General features: G+C 46.2%; 4 protein-coding genes across 4 annotated transcripts; all 4 read left to right on the forward strand.

The window, feature by feature from the left end:
• The first annotated feature begins 86 nt into the window (after positions 1–86).
• Positions 87–4071, forward strand: LOC127692000 (THO complex subunit 4-like). Its single transcript, XM_052191886.1, has 3 exons — positions 87–127; positions 368–797; positions 4057–4071. Exons 1-3 carry the CDS (start codon positions 87–89, stop codon positions 4069–4071), a joined length of 486 nt encoding a protein of 161 aa, XP_052047846.1.
• Positions 4072–9712: 5641 nt separating this feature from the next.
• On the forward strand, positions 9713–10162 carry LOC127691876 (THO complex subunit 4-like; the record flags this gene model as incomplete). Its single annotated transcript, XM_052191806.1, has 1 exon — positions 9713–10162. A coding segment is annotated over one exon (450 nt), but the record flags the coding sequence as incomplete, so codon positions are not given.
• Positions 10163–14391: 4229 nt separating this feature from the next.
• LOC127691853 (THO complex subunit 4-like) lies at positions 14392–14841 on the forward strand (the record flags this gene model as incomplete). The annotated part of the gene is made up of 1 exon (XM_052191758.1): positions 14392–14841. A coding segment is annotated over one exon (450 nt), but the record flags the coding sequence as incomplete, so codon positions are not given.
• Positions 14842–19071: 4230 nt separating this feature from the next.
• LOC127693072 (THO complex subunit 4-like) lies at positions 19072–19521 on the forward strand (the record flags this gene model as incomplete). Its single annotated transcript, XM_052193791.1, has 1 exon — positions 19072–19521. A coding segment is annotated over one exon (450 nt), but the record flags the coding sequence as incomplete, so codon positions are not given.
• Positions 19522–19530: the final 9 nt, after the last annotated feature.

The raw sequence follows: 19530 nt of genomic DNA on the forward strand, positions 1-19530 counted from the left end.
GCACCAGGGAGAGGCTTTGAACATAAGGTTAAAACTTTGTTTTCAAAACAGGTGGGCTCGATCTGATGCCCGAATCCACACTGGCGATGGCCAACAAAGTGGACATGTCTTTGGATGACATCATCAAGCTGAACCGGAGGCAGCAAGGAGGTCCCTGGTGGGGCCGGGGTCGCAGAGGGGCCGGCTACCAGAACTTCCGTGGCTTCAAAGCAGGCGGCGGTGGTGAGCCTAGGAGGAAGCAGCCTGCCATGGCCCTGCGCGGCAGGAACCGGGTGGCACCATACAGCCACCAGAAGCAAAGTCGTCGGGACAAGTGGCAGCAGGACCTAGTCCACAGGGCCTTCGTGGGTGGAGCCAGCGTGGACAGCGGTGGGAAGCTGCTTGTGTCCAACCTGGACTTTGCAGTGTCCGATGCTGATATACAGGAAGTCTTTGCTTCATCCGGAACCTTGAAGAAAGCCACCGTGCACTATGATCGCTCTGGACAAAGTTTGGGGACAGCAGAGGTGCACTTTGAACGGGAAGCAGATGCCCTGAAGGCTATGCAAGAGTACAATGGTGTGCCTTTGGATGGCCGCCGCATGAAGATCCAGCTCGTCACATCCCAGATCCTTATGCAACCAAGACCTGCACAAAGCATCAACAGAGGAGGCATGACAAGAAACCCTGGCTCGGGAGGTTCGCGTGCCGGAGTCACCAGGAGAGGGACAAGTGGAGGCTACCAGGGACGAGCTAGAGGGGCCAGCAGCAACTCGAAGCAGCAGCTTACTGCAGAGGGGTTGGACGCACAGTTGGATGCTTATATGGAAAGCATGGACACTGACTGAGCAAATCCATGCGAGAAATGGGACCCAGAAGCCTCATCTGTGATGCCTAGGGGGAGGGAGAGAGGAAGGGAGGGAGGGAGGGAGGGTTGGCAACTGGACTGTGCAGACCATGGTGGATTTGGGTTTTGCTTCTTTGGATTTCTCCTCTTTTCCTTGCCTGTTTTCAAATAAAATCTACAATCTAATGTAATTTCTTTTTGCCTTTTTGTGTGTTTTAGTTTGATTTTTAACTCTGAAACAGACCTCTTTGGCCCTGACTTATCTTGGGGATACATTTTACTTGTTGCTGTTGTGTTGAAGGTAGCATTTTCACCTTTGCCATACTAAAAGGCAAAGGTGTGCTGGGGTGGGGGAACAGGCATTCTAGGGTACTAAAGTAGTAATTCACCTTCACCTTGGAGACTGATTTCTTTGGTGGTTGTTGTAATCATCAAAGTAGAAGGTGGAATAAGATTGCGTTCTCTGGGCCTGTGGGGGGAAGAGCGTGCCTCAGTGGACCCATGCAGAGGCAACCCTTCACCCAGAGGGACCACCCACAGGATGGTATAGCATGGAAGAGAGTTTCTTTGGGGCATGGGGAAGGGAGTTGATGGGGAGAGTTAAGAGGCAGAGAGGAGGAGAGAAGTAGAAGCTGGCCAGGACCGTATGTGGAGGGAGTGGGGACGGGAAAGGAAAATGGAAGAGACAAAGAGGGCAAGAGAATGAGAGGATGAGAGAGAGAGGGAAAAGAGGGGCAAGCAGCCCCTTTGATATGGGTCAGAGCTACCTGGCCATGGCCAGGTAAGCGTGGGGTGGAGCTGAGAAAGGCCACAAACAGTCGTGATAGAATAATCTTTACACAGTTTGGGTCTCTGTGGGTCTGGGCTCAAGAGTGAAGGCCAAAGCTCATGGTATTTGCCTCTTAAAAACATTCACAAGTATGGCCTACAAATATTGTTGTCACCCAAGAGAGTGGAATTAAAGCTGGCCTCAAAGCCACTTACATGGTATATTATATTCCAGTGCTTCAATAGAGCTAGGTTTCTCAATCTTGCCTGGGAGTCAGCAAATATTCTACATCTCAGGGTCTTAGAGTGATATCTGGGGACCATGTAGTTTACTAGCAAGGAATAGATAGTGTCATTGCTCATTGGGAGGAAACTAGAATTTGGGGTTTTCATATACAAGGGCAGACCAGTTCAATCCCCTTGAATGTTTACAGACTAAACCATTCAGGAAATGGTGGCAGGCACAAATCTGCTTAACCATTGGCCAGCCTGTGACTGCAACTCGAATGGCAAACAGTTCATTTGACTCGGGTCTTTTAAGAGGTCATTGCGATGGGTGTTGAAAGCAGAAAACAAAACAAAACAAAAAAAAACACAACAACAATGACAACAACAACAACCATGCTAGCAAAGCATCTCAAGAAGAGGTCTGGTCTAATTTCAAAATGCTGATAGGTGTGGTGCTGAATGTGCCGTGAGGTGATCATGATTACGTCACTTTTTGGTTTCCTTGTTTGTTTGTCTTTGTTGTTTATTTGGTTTTGGTTTGTGTTTGTTTTCTGTTTTGTTCTTTGTTTTGTTTAATCCCAGCATTAAATGGGCTTAAAGGTGTGTGCCACCACTGCTGGGCAATTAGATCACTTCTGATCCACATCTCCAGGCAAGCAGACACACAACTTTAATCCGAATCTTGCCTTGAGGACATCCAATCAGGATCAACCGACTGAGATTCTAATCTAATCCAAACTGGGCCACACCTCCTTCTCAAAGCCTATATAAAGACAGGGAAGAAGGAGCTTTTCCTCTTTGCCTGCTTGCTCTCATCTTGCTAGCAAGTCCATTCTTTCACCGGGATCCCAGCATCTCTACTGAAGACCAGTTGAGACCTCCAGCCTTGTGGACTGAGTGGATTCTGGAACTCTGAACTTTCCATCATCATAGCAAACCACTGGATTAGTGGGACCACACCTTGTAAGTCATTCAACACAATCCCCTTTCTGTATGTATGTAGAGATTCATTCTGTAAGTTGTGCTTCTCTAGAGAGAACCCTGACTACCATAGTGATGATGCTTTTCATTTCAAAGATTTAGAAGAAAGATACTTGTCTCAAAACTATTTCTCTGAGCTGGGCATAGTGGCCCATGGGTTGATGTCTCACTACTCTGTAGAGGGAGTTAAGCAAATCTAGGATTCTGAGGCCAGCCTGGGCCATAGATCAACTACTAGGCTACAGAGTCTGACTAGGTCTTAAAGGGAACCCAAACAAACAAACCAATGTTCTCTCTCTGCACCATTAAAGAAACTGAGATGAATCTGAAAATGGGACCCAGTGAGTTGCATTCCAATGGAATCGATGGCAGAGCCCAGTGTCTAGAACACTAAGCCCCCCGTATCTCCAAGCCTTCCTTCTTTTAGTATACACTCCATACATTTTATTCTCCTTCTTAAGATCCTTCCAGGAGGGTTCCAAGAGGGTCTCCATGGCCGAGTACTTGCGTGCAGTACCCATGTGTGAAGCCATGGGTGAGATGCCCAGCAATAAACACAAGTAGTAGCTATCTGTCTTTGTGACACCCCTCTAGAGGACAGTCTCTGATTCCCCCTATGTTGCAGTCACAGAATCTTGGGATGTGTGTCCATTTTTTTTTTTTTATTTTCTGGATCTGCTGTTGTTTCTTTCTTTGTTTCTTTGTTTTCTGTTTTTTCCTATCTAATGGGAGGAGTTTAGAGATGGTGTTCTGTTTCTTTAGGTGTCAAAAGCTTTCACCGAAGCACTTGGGAGACAGAGGCAGGCAGATCTCTGAGTTGGACGCCACCTCTGCTCTACAGCGTGTTCCCCCTCGATACCTACATAAAAGAAAGCCAACTGATTTAAGAGGTAAGAGGGACTCTGGGAGAAGGCTATGAAAAAAATGAAGCTTTCAGTCAGATTAGTGGGTTTCACAGAGAATTAGCCACAGTATTTTCTTTTGGCATCTAGGTTACAGCTCCCAAACATTGCTTTCATTGGTATCCTGTCTCTTTATAGGGGATGATGATTTGTGGTGTGAAAAAAAATCCCAAGACTTAAACTTAACATTCAACTCTATATTGTACTCGCTTTTAAGTAACGTTGTCATTTTGAAATTGTGTATTTTGGAGGTTTATACTTATCATTCTACTTATGATTGTTTCCATGTTTTTATCTTCTGTAGATAAAATATACAGATAGTGTTGTTGTTGTTGTTGTTTTTTTCTCAAGTATCAGTCGTACTAGGCTGCCCTGGACAGTCTAGAGCTGTCTAGGTGTAGTAGCAGGATGTCATCTAACTTGAAAAGGTCCTCCTGTCTCTGCCTCTTGAGGGCTGGGATCAAAAGCATTGGCCACCACACTGAACCTTTTTTTTTCCCGTTTAGTTTACTCTATTTTGCTTGTGACAGTGTTCCCCTATGCAAACCTGGACAATGCGGTTATATTTTATTTTCTGTTCAAATTCCTCAAATTCCTTTCTGGTTTGTTTGGTGGTGTGTTGGTACAGGAGTCAGGTAGAGCTCAGAAGACTTGGATGGGTGAATTGTCTCCTCGATAGGTACTGGTACCCAGAGACTGGCCTCAGCTCATTGGGTTTGCCTGTTCAGATGTTTCCAATGTTGTTTGGAAAGTGTGGTGTTAAGAGTTGTATAGGAATCACTCTGAGTAGGCCAGAAATGTAATTAAGCACTTCTATCACTTACCAAACAATCAGGAGGAGATACAGCCACCTGTAATGGTTTCAATTGAAACCTTTGTCGATAAAGAGTGTTCCTGTTGAAAATTCTTGTTTTTCCTCATCAAGTTCTCAGGACCTCTTCCCTGTTGCTCAGTGATTTACTATGCTAAAAGCACCAGGGAGAGGCTTTGAACATAAGGTTAAAACTTTGTTTTCAAAACAGGTGGGCTCGATCTGATGCCCGAATCCACACTGGCGATGGCCAACAAAGTGGACATGTCTTTGGATGACATCATCAAGCTGAACCGGAGGCAGCAAGGAGGTCCCTGGTGGGGCCGGGGTCGCAGAGGGGCCGGCTACCAGAACTTCCGTGGCTTCAAAGCAGGCGGCGGTGGTGAGCCTAGGAGGAAGCAGCCTGCCATGGCCCTGCGCGGCAGGAACCGGGTGGCACCATACAGCCACCAGAAGCAAAGTCGTCGGGACAAGTGGCAGCAGGACCTAGTCCACAGGGCCTTCGTGGGTGGAGCCAGCGTGGACAGCGGTGGGAAGCTGCTTGTGTCCAACCTGGACTTTGCAGTGTCCGATGCTGATATACAGGAAGTCTTTGCTTCATCCGGAACCTTGAAGAAAGCCACCGTGCACTATGATCGCTCTGGACAAAGTTTGGGGACAGCAGAGGTGCACTTTGAACGGGAAGCAGATGCCCTGAAGGCTATGCAAGAGTACAATGGTGTGCCTTTGGATGGCCGCCGCATGAAGATCCAGCTCGTCACATCCCAGATCCTTATGCAACCAAGACCTGCACAAAGCATCAACAGAGGAGGCATGACAAGAAACCCTGGCTCGGGAGGTTCGCGTGCCGGAGTCACCAGGAGAGGGACAAGTGGAGGCTACCAGGGACGAGCTAGAGGGGCCAGCAGCAACTCGAAGCAGCAGCTTACTGCAGAGGGGTTGGACGCACAGTTGGATGCTTATATGGAAAGCATGGACACTGACTGAGCAAATCCATGCGAGAAATGGGACCCAGAAGCCTCATCTGTGATGCCTAGGGGGAGGGAGAGAGGAAGGGAGGGAGGGAGGGAGGGTTGGCAACTGGACTGTGCAGACCATGGTGGATTTGGGTTTTGCTTCTTTGGATTTCTCCTCTTTTCCTTGCCTGTTTTCAAATAAAATCTACAATCTAATGTAATTTCTTTTTGCCTTTTTGTGTGTTTTAGTTTGATTTTTAACTCTGAAACAGACCTCTTTGGCCCTGACTTATCTTGGGGATACATTTTACTTGTTGCTGTTGTGTTGAAGGTAGCATTTTCACCTTTGCCATACTAAAAGGCAAAGGTGTGCTGGGGTGGGGGAACAGGCATTCTAGGGTACTAAAGTAGTAATTCACCTTCACCTTGGAGACTGATTTCTTTGGTGGTTGTTGTAATCATCAAAGTAGAAGGTGGAATAAGATTGCGTTCTCTGGGCCTGTGGGGGGAAGAGCGTGCCTCAGTGGACCCATGCAGAGGCAACCCTTCACCCAGAGGGACCACCCACAGGATGGTATAGCATGGAAGAGAGTTTCTTTGGGGCATGGGGAAGGGAGTTGATGGGGAGAGTTAAGAGGCAGAGAGGAGGAGAGAAGTAGAAGCTGGCCAGGACCGTATGTGGAGGGAGTGGGGACGGGAAAGGAAAATGGAAGAGACAAAGAGGGCAAGAGAATGAGAGGATGAGAGAGAGAGGGAAAAGAGGGGCAAGCAGCCCCTTTGATATGGGTCAGAGCTACCTGGCCATGGCCAGGTAAGCGTGGGGTGGAGCTGAGAAAGGCCACAAACAGTCGTGATAGAATAATCTTTACACAGTTTGGGTCTCTGTGGGTCTGGGCTCAAGAGTGAAGGCCAAAGCTCATGGTATTTGCCTCTTAAAAATATTCACAAGTATGGCCTACAAATATTGTTGTCACCCGAGTGGAATTAAAGCTGGCCTCAAAGCCACTTACATGGTATATTATATTCCAGTGCTTCAATAGAGCTAGGTTTCTCAATCTTGCCTGGGAGTCAGCAAATATTCTACATCTCAGGGTCTTAGAGTGATATCTGGGGACCATGTAGTTTACTAGCAAGGAATAGATAGTGTCATTGCTCATTGGGAGGAAACTAGAATTTGGGGTTTTCATATACAAGGGCAGACCAGTTCAATCCCCTTGAATGTTTACAGACTAAACCATTCAGGAAATGGTGGCAGGCACAAATCTGCTTAACCATTGGCCAGCCTGTGACTGCAACTCGAATGGCAAACAGTTCATTTGACTCGGGTCTTTTAAGAGGTCATTGCGATGGGTGTTGAAAGCAGAAAACAAAACAAAACAAAAAAAAACACAACAACAATGACAACAACAACAACCATGCTAGCAAAGCATCTCAAGAAGAGGTCTGGTCTAATTTCAAAAAGCTGATAGGTGTGGTGCTGAATGTGCCGTGAGGTGATCATGATTAGGTCACTTTTTGGTTTCCTTGTTTGTTTGTCTTTGTTGTTTATTTGGTTTTGGTTTGCGTTTGTTTTCTGTTTTGTTCTTTGTTTTGTTTAATCCCAGCATTAAATGGGATTAAAGGTGTGTGCCACCACTGCTGGGCAATTAGATCACTTCTGATCCACATCTCCAGGCAGGCAGACACACAACTTTAATCCGAATCTTGCCTTGAGGACATCCAATCAGGATCAACCGACTGAGATTCTAATCTAATCCAAACTGGGCCACACCTCCTTCTCAAAGCCTATATAAAGACAGGGAAGAAGGAGCTTTTCCTCTTTGCCTGCTTGCTCTCACCTTGCTAGCAAGTCCATTCTTTCACCGGGATCCCAGCATCTCTACTGAAGACCAGTTGAGACCTCCAGCCTTGTGGACTGAGTGGATTCTGGAACTCTGAACTTTCCATCATCATAGCAAACCACTGGATTAGTGGGACCACACCTTGTAAGTCATTCAACTCAATCCCCTTTCTGTATGTATGTAGAGATTCATTCTGTAAGTTGTGCTTCTCTAGAGAGAACCCTGACTACCATAGTGATGATGCTTTTCATTTCAAAGATTTAGAAGAAAGATACTTGTCTCAAAACTATTTCTCTGAGCTGGGCATAGTGGCCCATGGGTTGATGTCTCACTACTCTGTAGAGGGAGTTAAGCAAATCTAGGATTCTGAGGCCAGCCTGGGCCATAGATCAACTACTAGGCTACAGAGTCTGACTAGGTCTTAAAGGGAACCCAAACAAAAAAAAACCAATGTTCTCTCTCTGCACCATTAAAGAAACTGAGATGAATCTGAAAATGGGACCCAGTGAGTTGCATTCCAATGGAATCGATGGCAGAGCCCAGTGTCTAGAACACTAAGCCCCCCGTATCTCCAAGCCTTCCTTCTTTTAGTATACACTCCATACATTTTATTCTCCTTCTTAAGATCCTTCCAGGAGGGTTCCAAGAGGGTCTCCATGGCCGAGTACTTGCGTGCAGTACCCATGTGTGAAGCCATGGGTGAGATGCCCAGCAATAAACACAAGTAGTAGCTGTCTGTCTTTGTGACACCCCTCTAGAGGACAGTCTCTGATTCCCCCTATGTTGCAGTCACAGAATCTTGGGATGTGTGTCCATTTTTTTTTTTTATTTTCTGGCTCTGCTGTTGTTTCTTTCTTTGTTTCTTTGTTTTCTGTTTTTTCCTATCTAATGGGAGGAGTTTAGAGATGGTGTTCTGTTTCTTTAGGTGTCAAAAGCTTTCACCGAAGCACTTGGGAGACAGAGGCAGGCAGATCTCTGAGTTGGACGCCACCTCTGCTCTACAGCGTGTTCCCCCTCGATACCTACATAAAAGAAAGCCAACTGATTTAAGAGGTAAGAGGGACTCTGGGAGAAGGCTATGAAAAAAATGAAGCTTTCAGTCAGATTAGTGGGTTTCACAGAGAATTAGCCACAGTATTTTCTTTTGGCATCTAGGTTACAGCTCCCAAACATTGCTTTCATTGGTATCCTGTCTCTTTATAGGGGATGATGATTTGTGGTGTGAAAAAAAATCCCAAGACTTAAACTTAACATTCAACTCTATATTGTACTCGCTTTTAAGTAACGTTGTCATTTTGAAATTGTGTATTTTGGAGGTTTATACTTATCATTCTACTTATGATTGTTTCCATGTTTTTATCTTCTGTAGATAAAATATACAGATAGTGTTGTTGTTGTTTTTTTTTTCTCAAGTATCAGTCGTACTAGGCTGCCCTGGACAGTCTAGAGCTGTCTAGGTGTAGTAGCAGGATGTCATCTAACTTGAAAAGGTCCTCCTGTCTCTGCCTCTTGAGGGCTGGGATCAAAAGCATTGGCCACCACACTGAACCTTTTTTTTTCCCCGTTTAGTTTACTCTATTTTGTTTGTGACAGTGTTCCCCTATGCAAACCTGGACAATGCGGTTATATTTTATTTTCTGTTCAAATTCCTCAAATTCCTTTCTGGTTTGTTTGGTGGTGTGTTGGTACAGGAGTCAGGTAGAGCTCAGAAGACTTGGATGGGTGAATTGTCTCCTCGATAGGTACTGGTACCCAGAGACTGGCCTCAGCTCATTGGGTTTGCCTGTTCAGATGTTTCCAATGTTGTTTGGAAAGTGTGGTGTTAAGAGTTGTATAGGAATCACTCTGAGTAGGCCAGAAATGTAATTAAGCACTTCTATCACTTACCAAACAATCAGGAGGAGATACAGCCACCTGTAATGGTTTCAATTGAAACCTTTGTCGATAAAGAGTGTTCCTGTTGAAAATTCTTGTTTTTCCTCATCAAGTTCTCAGGACCTCTTCCCTGTTGCTCAGTGATTTACTATGCTAAAAGCACCAGGGAGAGGCTTTGAACATAAGGTTAAAACTTTGTTTTCAAAACAGGTGGGCTCGATCTGATGCCCGAATCCACACTGGCGATGGCCAACAAAGTGGACATGTCTTTGGATGACATCATCAAGCTGAACCGGAGGCAGCAAGGAGGTCCCTGGTGGGGCCGGGGTCGCAGAGGGGCCGGCTACCAGAACTTCCGTGGCTTCAAAGCAGGCGGCGGTGGTGAGCCTAGGAGGAAGCAGCCTGCCATGGCCCTGCGCGGCAGGAACCGGGTGGCACCATACAGCCACCAGAAGCAAAGTCGTCGGGACAAGTGGCAGCAGGACCTAGTCCACAGGGCCTTCGTGGGTGGAGCCAGCGTGGACAGCGGTGGGAAGCTGCTTGTGTCCAACCTGGACTTTGCAGTGTCCGATGCTGATATACAGGAAGTCTTTGCTTCATCCGGAACCTTGAAGAAAGCCACCGTGCACTATGATCGCTCTGGACAAAGTTTGGGGACAGCAGAGGTGCACTTTGAACGGGAAGCAGATGCCCTGAAGGCTATGCAAGAGTACAATGGTGTGCCTTTGGATGGCCGCCGCATGAAGATCCAGCTCGTCACATCCCAGATCCTTATGCAACCAAGACCTGCACAAAGCATCAACAGAGGAGGCATGACAAGAAACCCTGGCTCGGGAGGTTCGCGTGCCGGAGTCACCAGGAGAGGGACAAGTGGAGGCTACCAGGGACGAGCTAGAGGGGCCAGCAGCAACTCGAAGCAGCAGCTTACTGCAGAGGGGTTGGACGCACAGTTGGATGCTTATATGGAAAGCATGGACACTGACTGAGCAAATCCATGCGAGAAATGGGACCCAGAAGCCTCATCTGTGATGCCTAGGGGGAGGGAGAGAGGAAGGGAGGGAGGGAGGGAGGGTTGGCAACTGGACTGTGCAGACCATGGTGGATTTGGGTTTTGCTTCTTTGGATTTCTCCTCTTTTCCTTGCCTGTTTTCAAATAAAATCTACAATCTAATGTAATTTCTTTTTGCCTTTTTGTGTGTTTTAGTTTGATTTTTAACTCTGAAACAGACCTCTTTGGCCCTGACTTATCTTGGGGATACATTTTACTTGTTGCTGTTGTGTTGAAGGTAGCATTTTCACCTTTGCCATACTAAAAGGCAAAGGTGTGCTGGGGTGGGGGAACAGGCATTCTAGGGTACTAAAGTAGTAATTCACCTTCACCTTGGAGACTGATTTCTTTGGTGGTTGTTGTAATCATCAAAGTAGAAGGTGGAATAAGATTGCGTTCTCTGGGCCTGTGGGGGGAAGAGCGTGCCTCAGTGGACCCATGCAGAGGCAACCCTTCACCCAGAGGGACCACCCACAGGATGGTATAGCATGGAAGAGAGTTTCTTTGGGGCATGGGGAAGGGAGTTGATGGGGAGAGTTAAGAGGCAGAGAGGAGGAGAGAAGTAGAAGCTGGCCAGGACCGTATGTGGAGGGAGTGGGGACGGGAAAGGAAAATGGAAGAGACAAAGAGGGCAAGAGAATGAGAGGATGAGAGAGAGAGGGAAAAGAGGGGCAAGCAGCCCCTTTGATATGGGTCAGAGCTACCTGGCCATGGCCAGGTAAGCGTGGGGTGGAGCTGAGAAAGGCCACAAACAGTCGTGATAGAATAATCTTTACACAGTTTGGGTCTCTGTGGGTCTGGGCTCAAGAGTGAAGGCCAAAGCTCATGGTATTTGCCTCTTAAAAACATTCACAAGTATGGCCTACAAATATTGTTGTCACCCAAGAGAGTGGAATTAAAGCTGGCCTCAAAGCCACTTACATGGTATATTATATTCCAGTGCTTCAATAGAGCTAGGTTTCTCAATCTTGCCTGGGAGTCAGCAAATATTCTACATCTCAGGGTCTTAGAGTGATATCTGGGGACCATGTAGTTTACTAGCAAGGAATAGATAGTGTCATTGCTCATTGGGAGGAAACTAGAATTTGGGGTTTTCATATACAAGGGCAGACCAGTTCAATCCCCTTGAATGTTTACAGACTAAACCATTCAGGAAATGGTGGCAGGCACAAATCTGCTTAACCATTGGCCAGCCTGTGACTGCAACTCGAATGGCAAACAGTTCATTTGACTCGGGTCTTTTAAGAGGTCATTGCGATGGGTGTTGAAAGCAGAAAACAAAACAAAACAAAAAAAAAACACAACAACAATGACAACAACAACAACCATGCTAGCAAAGCATCTCAAGAAGAGGTCTGGTCTAATTTCAAAATGCTGATAGGTGTGGTGCTGAATGTGCCGTGAGGTGATCATGATTAGGTCACTTTTTGGTTTCCTTGTTTGTTTGTCTTTGTTGTTTATTTGGTTTTGGTTTGTGTTTGTTTTCTGTTTTGTTCTTTGTTTTGTTTAATCCCAGCATTAAATGGGCTTAAAGGTGTGTGCCACCACTGCTGGGCAATTAGATCACTTCTGATCCACATCTCCAGGCAGGCAGACACACAACTTTAATCCGAATCTTGCCTTGAGGACATCCAATCAGGATCAACCGACTGAGATTCTAATCTAATCCAAACTGGGCCACACCTCCTTCTCAAAGCCTATATAAAGACAGGGAAGAAGGAGCTTTTCCTCTTTGCCTGCTTGCTCTCATCTTGCTAGCAAGTCCATTCTTTCACCGGGATCCCAGCATCTCTACTGAAGACCAGTTGAGACCTCCAGCCTTGTGGACTGAGTGGATTCTGGAACTCTGAACTTTCCATCATCATAGCAAACCACTGGATTAGTGGGACCACACCTTGTAAGTCATTCAACACAATCCCCTTTCTGTATGTATGTAGAGATTCATTCTGTAAGTTGTGCTTCTCTAGAGAGAACCCTGACTACCATAGTGATGATGCTTTTCATTTCAAAGATTTAGAAGAAAGATACTTGTCTCAAAACTATTTCTCTGAGCTGGGCATAGTGGCCCATGGGTTGATGTCTCACTACTCTGTAGAGGGAGTTAAGCAAATCTAGGATTCTGAGGCCAGCCTGGGCCATAGATCAACTACTAGGCTACAGAGTCTGACTAGGTCTTAAAGGGAACCCAAACAAACAAACCAATGTTCTCTCTCTGCACCATTAAAGAAACTGAGATGAATCTGAAAATGGGACCCAGTGAGTTGCATTCCAATGGAATCGATGGCAGAGCCCAGTGTCTAGAACACTAAGCCCCCCGTATCTCCAAGCCTTCCTTCTTTTAGTATACACTCCATACATTTTATTCTCCTTCTTAAGATCCTTCCAGGAGGGTTCCAAGAGGGTCTCCATGGCCGAGTACTTGCGTGCAGTACCCATGTGTGAAGCCATGGGTGAGATGCCCAGCAATAAACACAAGTAGTAGCTATCTGTCTTTGTGACACCCCTCTAGAGGACAGTCTCTGATTCCCCCTATGTTGCAGTCACAGAATCTTGGGATGTGTGTCCATTTTTTTTTTTTTTTATTTTCTGGCTCTGCTGTTGTTTCTTTCTTTGTTTCTTTGTTTTCTGTTTTTTCCTATCTAATGGGAGGAGTTTAGAGATGGTGTTCTGTTTCTTTAGGTGTCAAAAGCTTTCACCGAAGCACTTGGGAGACAGAGGCAGGCAGATCTCTGAGTTGGACGCCACCTCTGCTCTACAGCGTGTTCCCCCTGGATACCTACATAAAAGAAAGCCAACTGATTTAAGAGGTAAGAGGGACTCTGGGAGAAGGCTATGAAAAAAATGAAGCTTTCAGTCAGATTAGTGGGTTTCACAGAGAATTAGCCACAGTATTTTCTTTTGGCATCTAGGTTACAGCTCCCAAACATTGCTTTCATTGGTATCCTGTCTCTTTATAGGGGATGATGATTTGTGGTGTGAAAAAAAATCCCAAGACTTAAACTTAACATTCAACTCTATATTGTACTCGCTTTTAAGTAACGTTGTCATTTTGAAATTGTGTATTTTGGAGGTTTATACTTATCATTCTACTTATGATTGTTTCCATGTTTTTATCTTCTGTAGATAAAATATACAGATAGTGTTGTTGTTGTTGTTTTTTTTTTCTCAAGTATCAGTCCTACTAGGCTGCCCTGGACAGTCTAGAGCTGTCTAGGTGTAGTAGCAGGATGTCATCTAACTTGAAAAGGTCCTCCTGTCTCTGCCTCTTGAGGGCTGGGATCAAAAGCATTGGCCACCACACTGAACCTTTTTTTTTCCCGTTTAGTTTACTCTATTTTGTTTGTGACAGTGTTCCCCTATGCAAACCTGGACAATGCGGTTATATTTTATTTTCTGTTCAAATTCCTCAAATTCCTTTCTGGTTTGTTTGGTGGTGTGTTGGTACAGGAGTCAGGTAGAGCTCAGAAGACTTGGATGGGTGAATTGTCTCCTCGATAGGTACTGGTACCCAGAGACTGGCCTCAGCTCATTGGGTTTGCCTGTTCAGATGTTTCCAATGTTGTTTGGAAAGTGTGGTGTTAAGAGTTGTATAGGAATCACTCTGAGTAGGCCAGAAATGTAATTAAGCACTTCTATCACTTACCAAACAATCAGGAGGAGATACAGCCACCTGTAATGGTTTCAATTGAAACCTTTGTCAATAAAGAGTGTTCCTGTTGAAAATTCTTGTTTTTCCTCATCAAGTTCTCAGGACCTCTTCCCTGTTGCTCAGTGATTTACTATGCTAAAAGCACCAGGGAGAGGCTTTGAACATAAGGTTAAAACTTTGTTTTCAAAACAGGTGGGCTCGATCTGATGCCCGAATCCACACTGGCGATGGCCAACAAAGTGGACATGTCTTTGGATGACATCATCAAGCTGAACCGGAGGCAGCAAGGAGGTCCCTGGTGGGGCCGGGGTCGCAGAGGGGCCGGCTACCAGAACTTCCGTGGCTTCAAAGCAGGCGGCGGTGGTGAGCCTAGGAGGAAGCAGCCTGCCATGGCCCTGCGCGGCAGGAACCGGGTGGCACCATACAGCCACCAGAAGCAAAGTCGTCGGGACAAGTGGCAGCAGGACCTAGTCCACAGGGCCTTCGTGGGTGGAGCCAGCGTGGACAGCGGTGGGAAGCTGCTTGTGTCCAACCTGGACTTTGCAGTGTCCGATGCTGATATACAGGAAGTCTTTGCTTCATCCGGAACCTTGAAGAAAGCCACCGTGCACTATGATCGCTCTGGACAAAGTTTGGGGACAGCAGAGGTGCACTTTGAACGGGAAGCAGATGCCCTGAAGGCTATGCAAGAGTACAATGGTGTGCCTTTGGATGGCCGCCGCATGAAGATCCAGCTCGTCACATCCCAGATCCTTATGCAACCAAGACCTGCACAAAGCATCAACAGAGGAGGCATGACAAGAAACCCTGGCTCGGGAGGTTCGCGTGCCGGAGTCACCAGGAGAGGGACAAGTGGAGGCTACCAGGGACGAGCTAGAGGGGCCAGCAGCAACTCGAAGCAGCAGCTTACTGCAGAGGGGTTGGACGCACAGTTGGATGCTTATATGGAAAGCATGGACACTGACTGAGCAAATCCATGCGAGAAATGGGACCCAGAAGCCTCATCTGTGATGCCTAGGGGGAGGGAGAGAGGAAGGGAGGGAGGGAGGGAGGGTTGGCAACTGGACTGTGCAGACCATGGTGGATTTGGGTTTTGCTTCTTTGGATTTCTCCTCTTTTCCTTGCCTGTTTTCAAATAAAATCTACAATCTAATGTAATTTCTTTTTGCCTTTTTGTGTGTTTTAGTTTGATTTTTAACTCTGAAACAGACCTCTTTGGCCCTGACTTATCTTGGGGATACATTTTACTTGTTGCTGTTGTGTTGAAGGTAGCATTTTCACCTTTGCCATACTAAAAGGCAAAGGTGTGCTGGGGTGGGGGAACAGGCATTCTAGGGTACTAAAGTAGTAATTCACCTTCACCTTGGAGACTGATTTCTTTGGTGGTTGTTGTAATCATCAAAGTAGAAGGTGGAATAAGATTGCGTTCTCTGGGCCTGTGGGGGGAAGAGCGTGCCTCAGTGGACCCATGCAGAGGCAACCCTTCACCCAGAGGGACCACCCACAGGATGGTATAGCATGGAAGAGAGTTTCTTTGGGGCATGGGGAAGGGAGTTGATGGGGAGAGTTAAGAGGCAGAGAGGAGGAGAGAAGTAGAAGCTGGCCAGGACCGTATGTGGAGGGAGTGGGGACGGGAAAGGAAAATGGAAGAGACAAAGAGGGCAAGAGAATGAGAGGATGAGAGAGAGAGGGAAAAGAGGGGCAAGCAGCCCCTTTGATATGGGTCAGAGCTACCTGGCCATGGCCAGGTAAGCGTGGGGTGGAGCTGAGAAAGGCCACAAACAGTCGTGATAGAATAATCTTTACACAGTTTGGGTCTCTGTGGGTCTGGGCTCAAGAGTGAAGGCCAAAGCTCATGGTATTTGCCTCTTAAAAACATTCACAAGTATGGCCTACAAATATTGTTGTCACCCAAGAGAGTGGAATTAAAGCTGGCCTCAAAGCCACTTACATGGTATATTATATTCCAGTGCTTCAATAGAGCTAGGTTTCTCAATCTTGCCTGGGAGTCAGCAAATATTCTACATCTCAGGGTCTTAGAGTGATATCTGGGGACCATGTAGTTTACTAGCAAGGAATAGATAGTGTCATTGCTCATTGGGAGGAAACTAGAATTTGGGGTTTTCATATACAAGGGCAGACCAGTTCAATCCCCTTGAATGTTTACAGACTAAACCATTCAGGAAATGGTGGCAGGCACAAATCTGCTTAACCATTGGCCAGCCTGTGACTGCAACTCGAATGGCAAACAGTTCATTTGACTCGGGTCTTTTAAGAGGTCATTGCGATGGGTGTTGAAAGCAGAAAACAAAACAAAACAAAAAAAAAACACAACAACAATGACAACAACAACAACCATGCTAGCAAAGCATCTCAAGAAGAGGTCTGGTCTAATTTCAAAATGCTGATAGGTGTGGTGCTGAATGTGCCGTGAGGTGATCATGATTACGTCACTTTTTGGTTTCCTTGTTTGTTTGTCTTTGTTGTTTATTTGGTTTTGGTTTGTGTTTGTTTTCTGTTTTGTTCTTTGTTTTGTTTAATCCCAGCATTAAATGGGCTTAAAGGTGTGTGCCACCACTGCTGGGCAATTAGATCACTTCTGATCCACATCTCCAGGCAGGCAGACACACAACTTTAATCCGAATCTTGCCTTGAGGACATCCAATCAGGATCAACCGACTGAGATTCTAATCTAATCCAAACTGGGCCACACCTCCTTCTCAAAGCCTATATAAAGACAGGGAAGAAGGAGCTTTTCCTCTTTGCCTGCTTGCTCTCATCTTGCTAGCAAGTCCATTCTTTCACCGGGATCCCAGCATCTCTACTGAAGACCAGTTGAGACCTCCAGCCTTGTGGACTGAGTGGATTCTGGAACTCTGAACTTTCCATCATCATAGCAAACCACTGGATTAGTGGGACCACACCTTGTAAGTCATTCAACACAATCCCCTTTCTGTATGTATGTAGAGATTCATTCTGTAAGTTGTGCTTCTCTAGAGAGAACCCTGACTACCATAGTGATGATGCTTTTCATTTCAAAGATTTAGAAGAAAGATACTTGTCTCAAAACTATTTCTCTGAGCTGGGCATAGTGGCCCATGGGTTGATGTCTCACTACTCTGTAGAGGGAGTTAAGCAAATCTAGGATTCTGAGGCCAGCCTGGGCCATAGATCAACTACTAGGCTACAGAGTCTGACTAGGTCTTAAAGGGAACCCAAACAAACAAACCAATGTTCTCTCTCTGCACCATTAAAGAAACTGAGATGAATCTGAAAATGGGACCCAGTGAGTTGCATTCCAATGGAATCGATGGCAGAGCCCAGTGTCTAGAACACTAAGCCCCCCGTATCTCCAAGCCTTCCTTCTTTTAGTATACACTCCATACATTTTATTCTCCTTCTTAAGATCCTTCCAGGAGGGTTCCAAGAGGGTCTCCATGGCCGAGTACTTGCGTGCAGTACCCATGTGTGAAGCCATGGGTGAGATGCCCAGCAATAAACACAAGTAGTAGCTATCTGTCTTTGTGACACCCCTCTAGAGGACAGTCTCTGATTCCCCCTATGTTGCAGTCACAGAATCTTGGGATGTGTGTCCATTTTTTTTTTTTTTTATTTTCTGGCTCTGCTGTTGTTTCTTTCTTTGTTTCTTTGTTTTCTGTTTTTTCCTATCTAATGGGAGGAGTTTAGAGATGGTGTTCTGTTTCTTTAGGTGTCAAAAGCTTTCACCGAAGCACTTGGGAGACAGAGGCAGGCAGATCTCTGAGTTGGACGCCACCTCTGCTCTACAGCGTGTTCCCCCTGGATACCTACATAAAAGAAAGCCAACTGATTTAAGAGGTAAGAGGGACTCTGGGAGAAGGCTATGAAAAAAATGAAGCTTTCAGTCAGATTAGTGGGTTTCACAGAGAATTAGCCACAGTATTTTCTTTTGGCATCTAGGTTACAGCTCCCAAACATTGCTTTCATTGGTATCCTGTCTCTTTATAGGGGATGATGATTTGTGGTGTGAAAAAAAATCCCAAGACTTAAACTTAACATTCAACTCTATATTGTACTCGCTTTTAAGTAACGTTGTCATTTTGAAATTGTGTATTTTGGAGGTTTATACTTATCATTCTACTTATGATTGTTTCCATGTTTTTATCTTCTGTAGATAAAATATACAGATAGTGTTGTTGTTGTTGTTTTTTTTTTCTCAAGTATCAGTCCTACTAGGCTGCCCTGGACAGTCTAGAGCTGTCTAGGTGTAGTAGCAGGATGTCATCTAACTTGAAAAGGTCCTCCTGTCTCTGCCTCTTGAGGGCTGGGATCAAAAGCATTGGCCACCACACTGAACCTTTTTTTTTCCCCGTTTAGTTTACTCTATTTTGTTTGTGACAGTGTTCCCCTATGCAAACCTGGACAATGCGGTTATATTTTATTTTCTGTTGAAATTCCTCAAATTCCTTTCTGGTTTGTTTGGTGGTGTGTTGGTACAGGAGTCAGGTAGAGCTCAGAAGACTTGGATGGGTGAATTGTCTCCTCGATAGGTACTGGTACCTAGAGACTGGCCTCAGCTCATTGGGTTTGCCTGTTCAGATGTTTCCAATGTTGTTTGGAAAGTGTGGTGTTAAGAGTTGTATAGGAATCACTCTGAGTAGGCCAGAAATGTAATTAAGCACTTCTATCACTTACCAAATAATCAGGAGGAGATACAGCCACCTGTAATGGTTTCAATTGAAACCTTTGTCGATAAAGAGTGTTCCTGTTGAAAATTCTTGTTTTTCCTCATCAAGTTCTCAGGACCTCTTCCCTGTTGCTCAGTGATTTACTATGCTAAAAGCACCAGGGAGAGGCTTTGAACATAAGGTTAAAACTTTGTTTTCAAAACAGGTGGGCTCGATCTGATGCCCGAATCCACACTGGCGATGGCCAACAAAGTGGACATGTCTTTGGATGACATCATCAAGCTGAACCGGAGGCAGCAAGGAGGTCCCTGGTGGGGCCGGGGTCGCAGAGGGGCCGGCTACCAGAACTTCCGTGGCTTCAAAGCAGGCGGCGGTGGTGAGCCTAGGAGGAAGCAGCCTGCCATGGCCCTGCGCGGCAGGAACCGGGTGGCACCATACAGCCACCAGAAGCAAAGTCGTCGGGACAAGTGGCAGCAGGACCTAGTCCACAGGGCCTTCGTGGGTGGAGCCAGCGTGAACAGCGGTGGGAAGCTGCTTGTGTCCAACCTGGACTTTGCAGTGTCCGATGCTGATATACAGGAAGTCTTTGCTTCATCCGGAACCTTGAAGAAAGCCACCGTGCACTATGATCGCTCTGGACAAAGTTTGGGGACAGCAGAGGTGCACTTTGAACGGGAAGCAGATGCCCTGAAGGCTATGCAAGAGTACAATGGTGTGCCTTTGGATGGCCGCCGCATGAAGATCCAGCTCGTCACATCCCAGATCCTTATGCAACCAAGACCTGCACAAAGCATCAACAGAGGAGGCATGACAAGAAACCCTGGCTCGGGAGGTTCGCGTGCCGGAGTCACCAGGAGAGGGACAAGTGGAGGCTACCAGGGACGAGCTAGAGGGGCCAGCAGCAACTCGAAGCAGCAGCTTACTGCAGAGGGGTTGGACGCACAGTTGGATGCTTATATGGAAAGCATGGACACTGAC

This window comes from Apodemus sylvaticus, chromosome 9, assembly GCF_947179515.1.
Source record: "Apodemus sylvaticus chromosome 9, mApoSyl1.1, whole genome shotgun sequence".
Classification (NCBI taxonomy): domain Eukaryota; kingdom Metazoa; phylum Chordata; class Mammalia; order Rodentia; family Muridae; genus Apodemus; species Apodemus sylvaticus.

Coding starts and splice junctions, on each gene's coding strand:
- LOC127692000 (XM_052191886.1), top strand. CDS start 87: ATGGCCAACAAAGTGGACATGTCTTTGGATGACATCATCAA. Junction 128..367: donor TCTTTGGATGACATCATCAA/GCTGAACCGGAG, acceptor CAGCGTGGACAG/CGGTGGGAAGCTGCTTGTGT.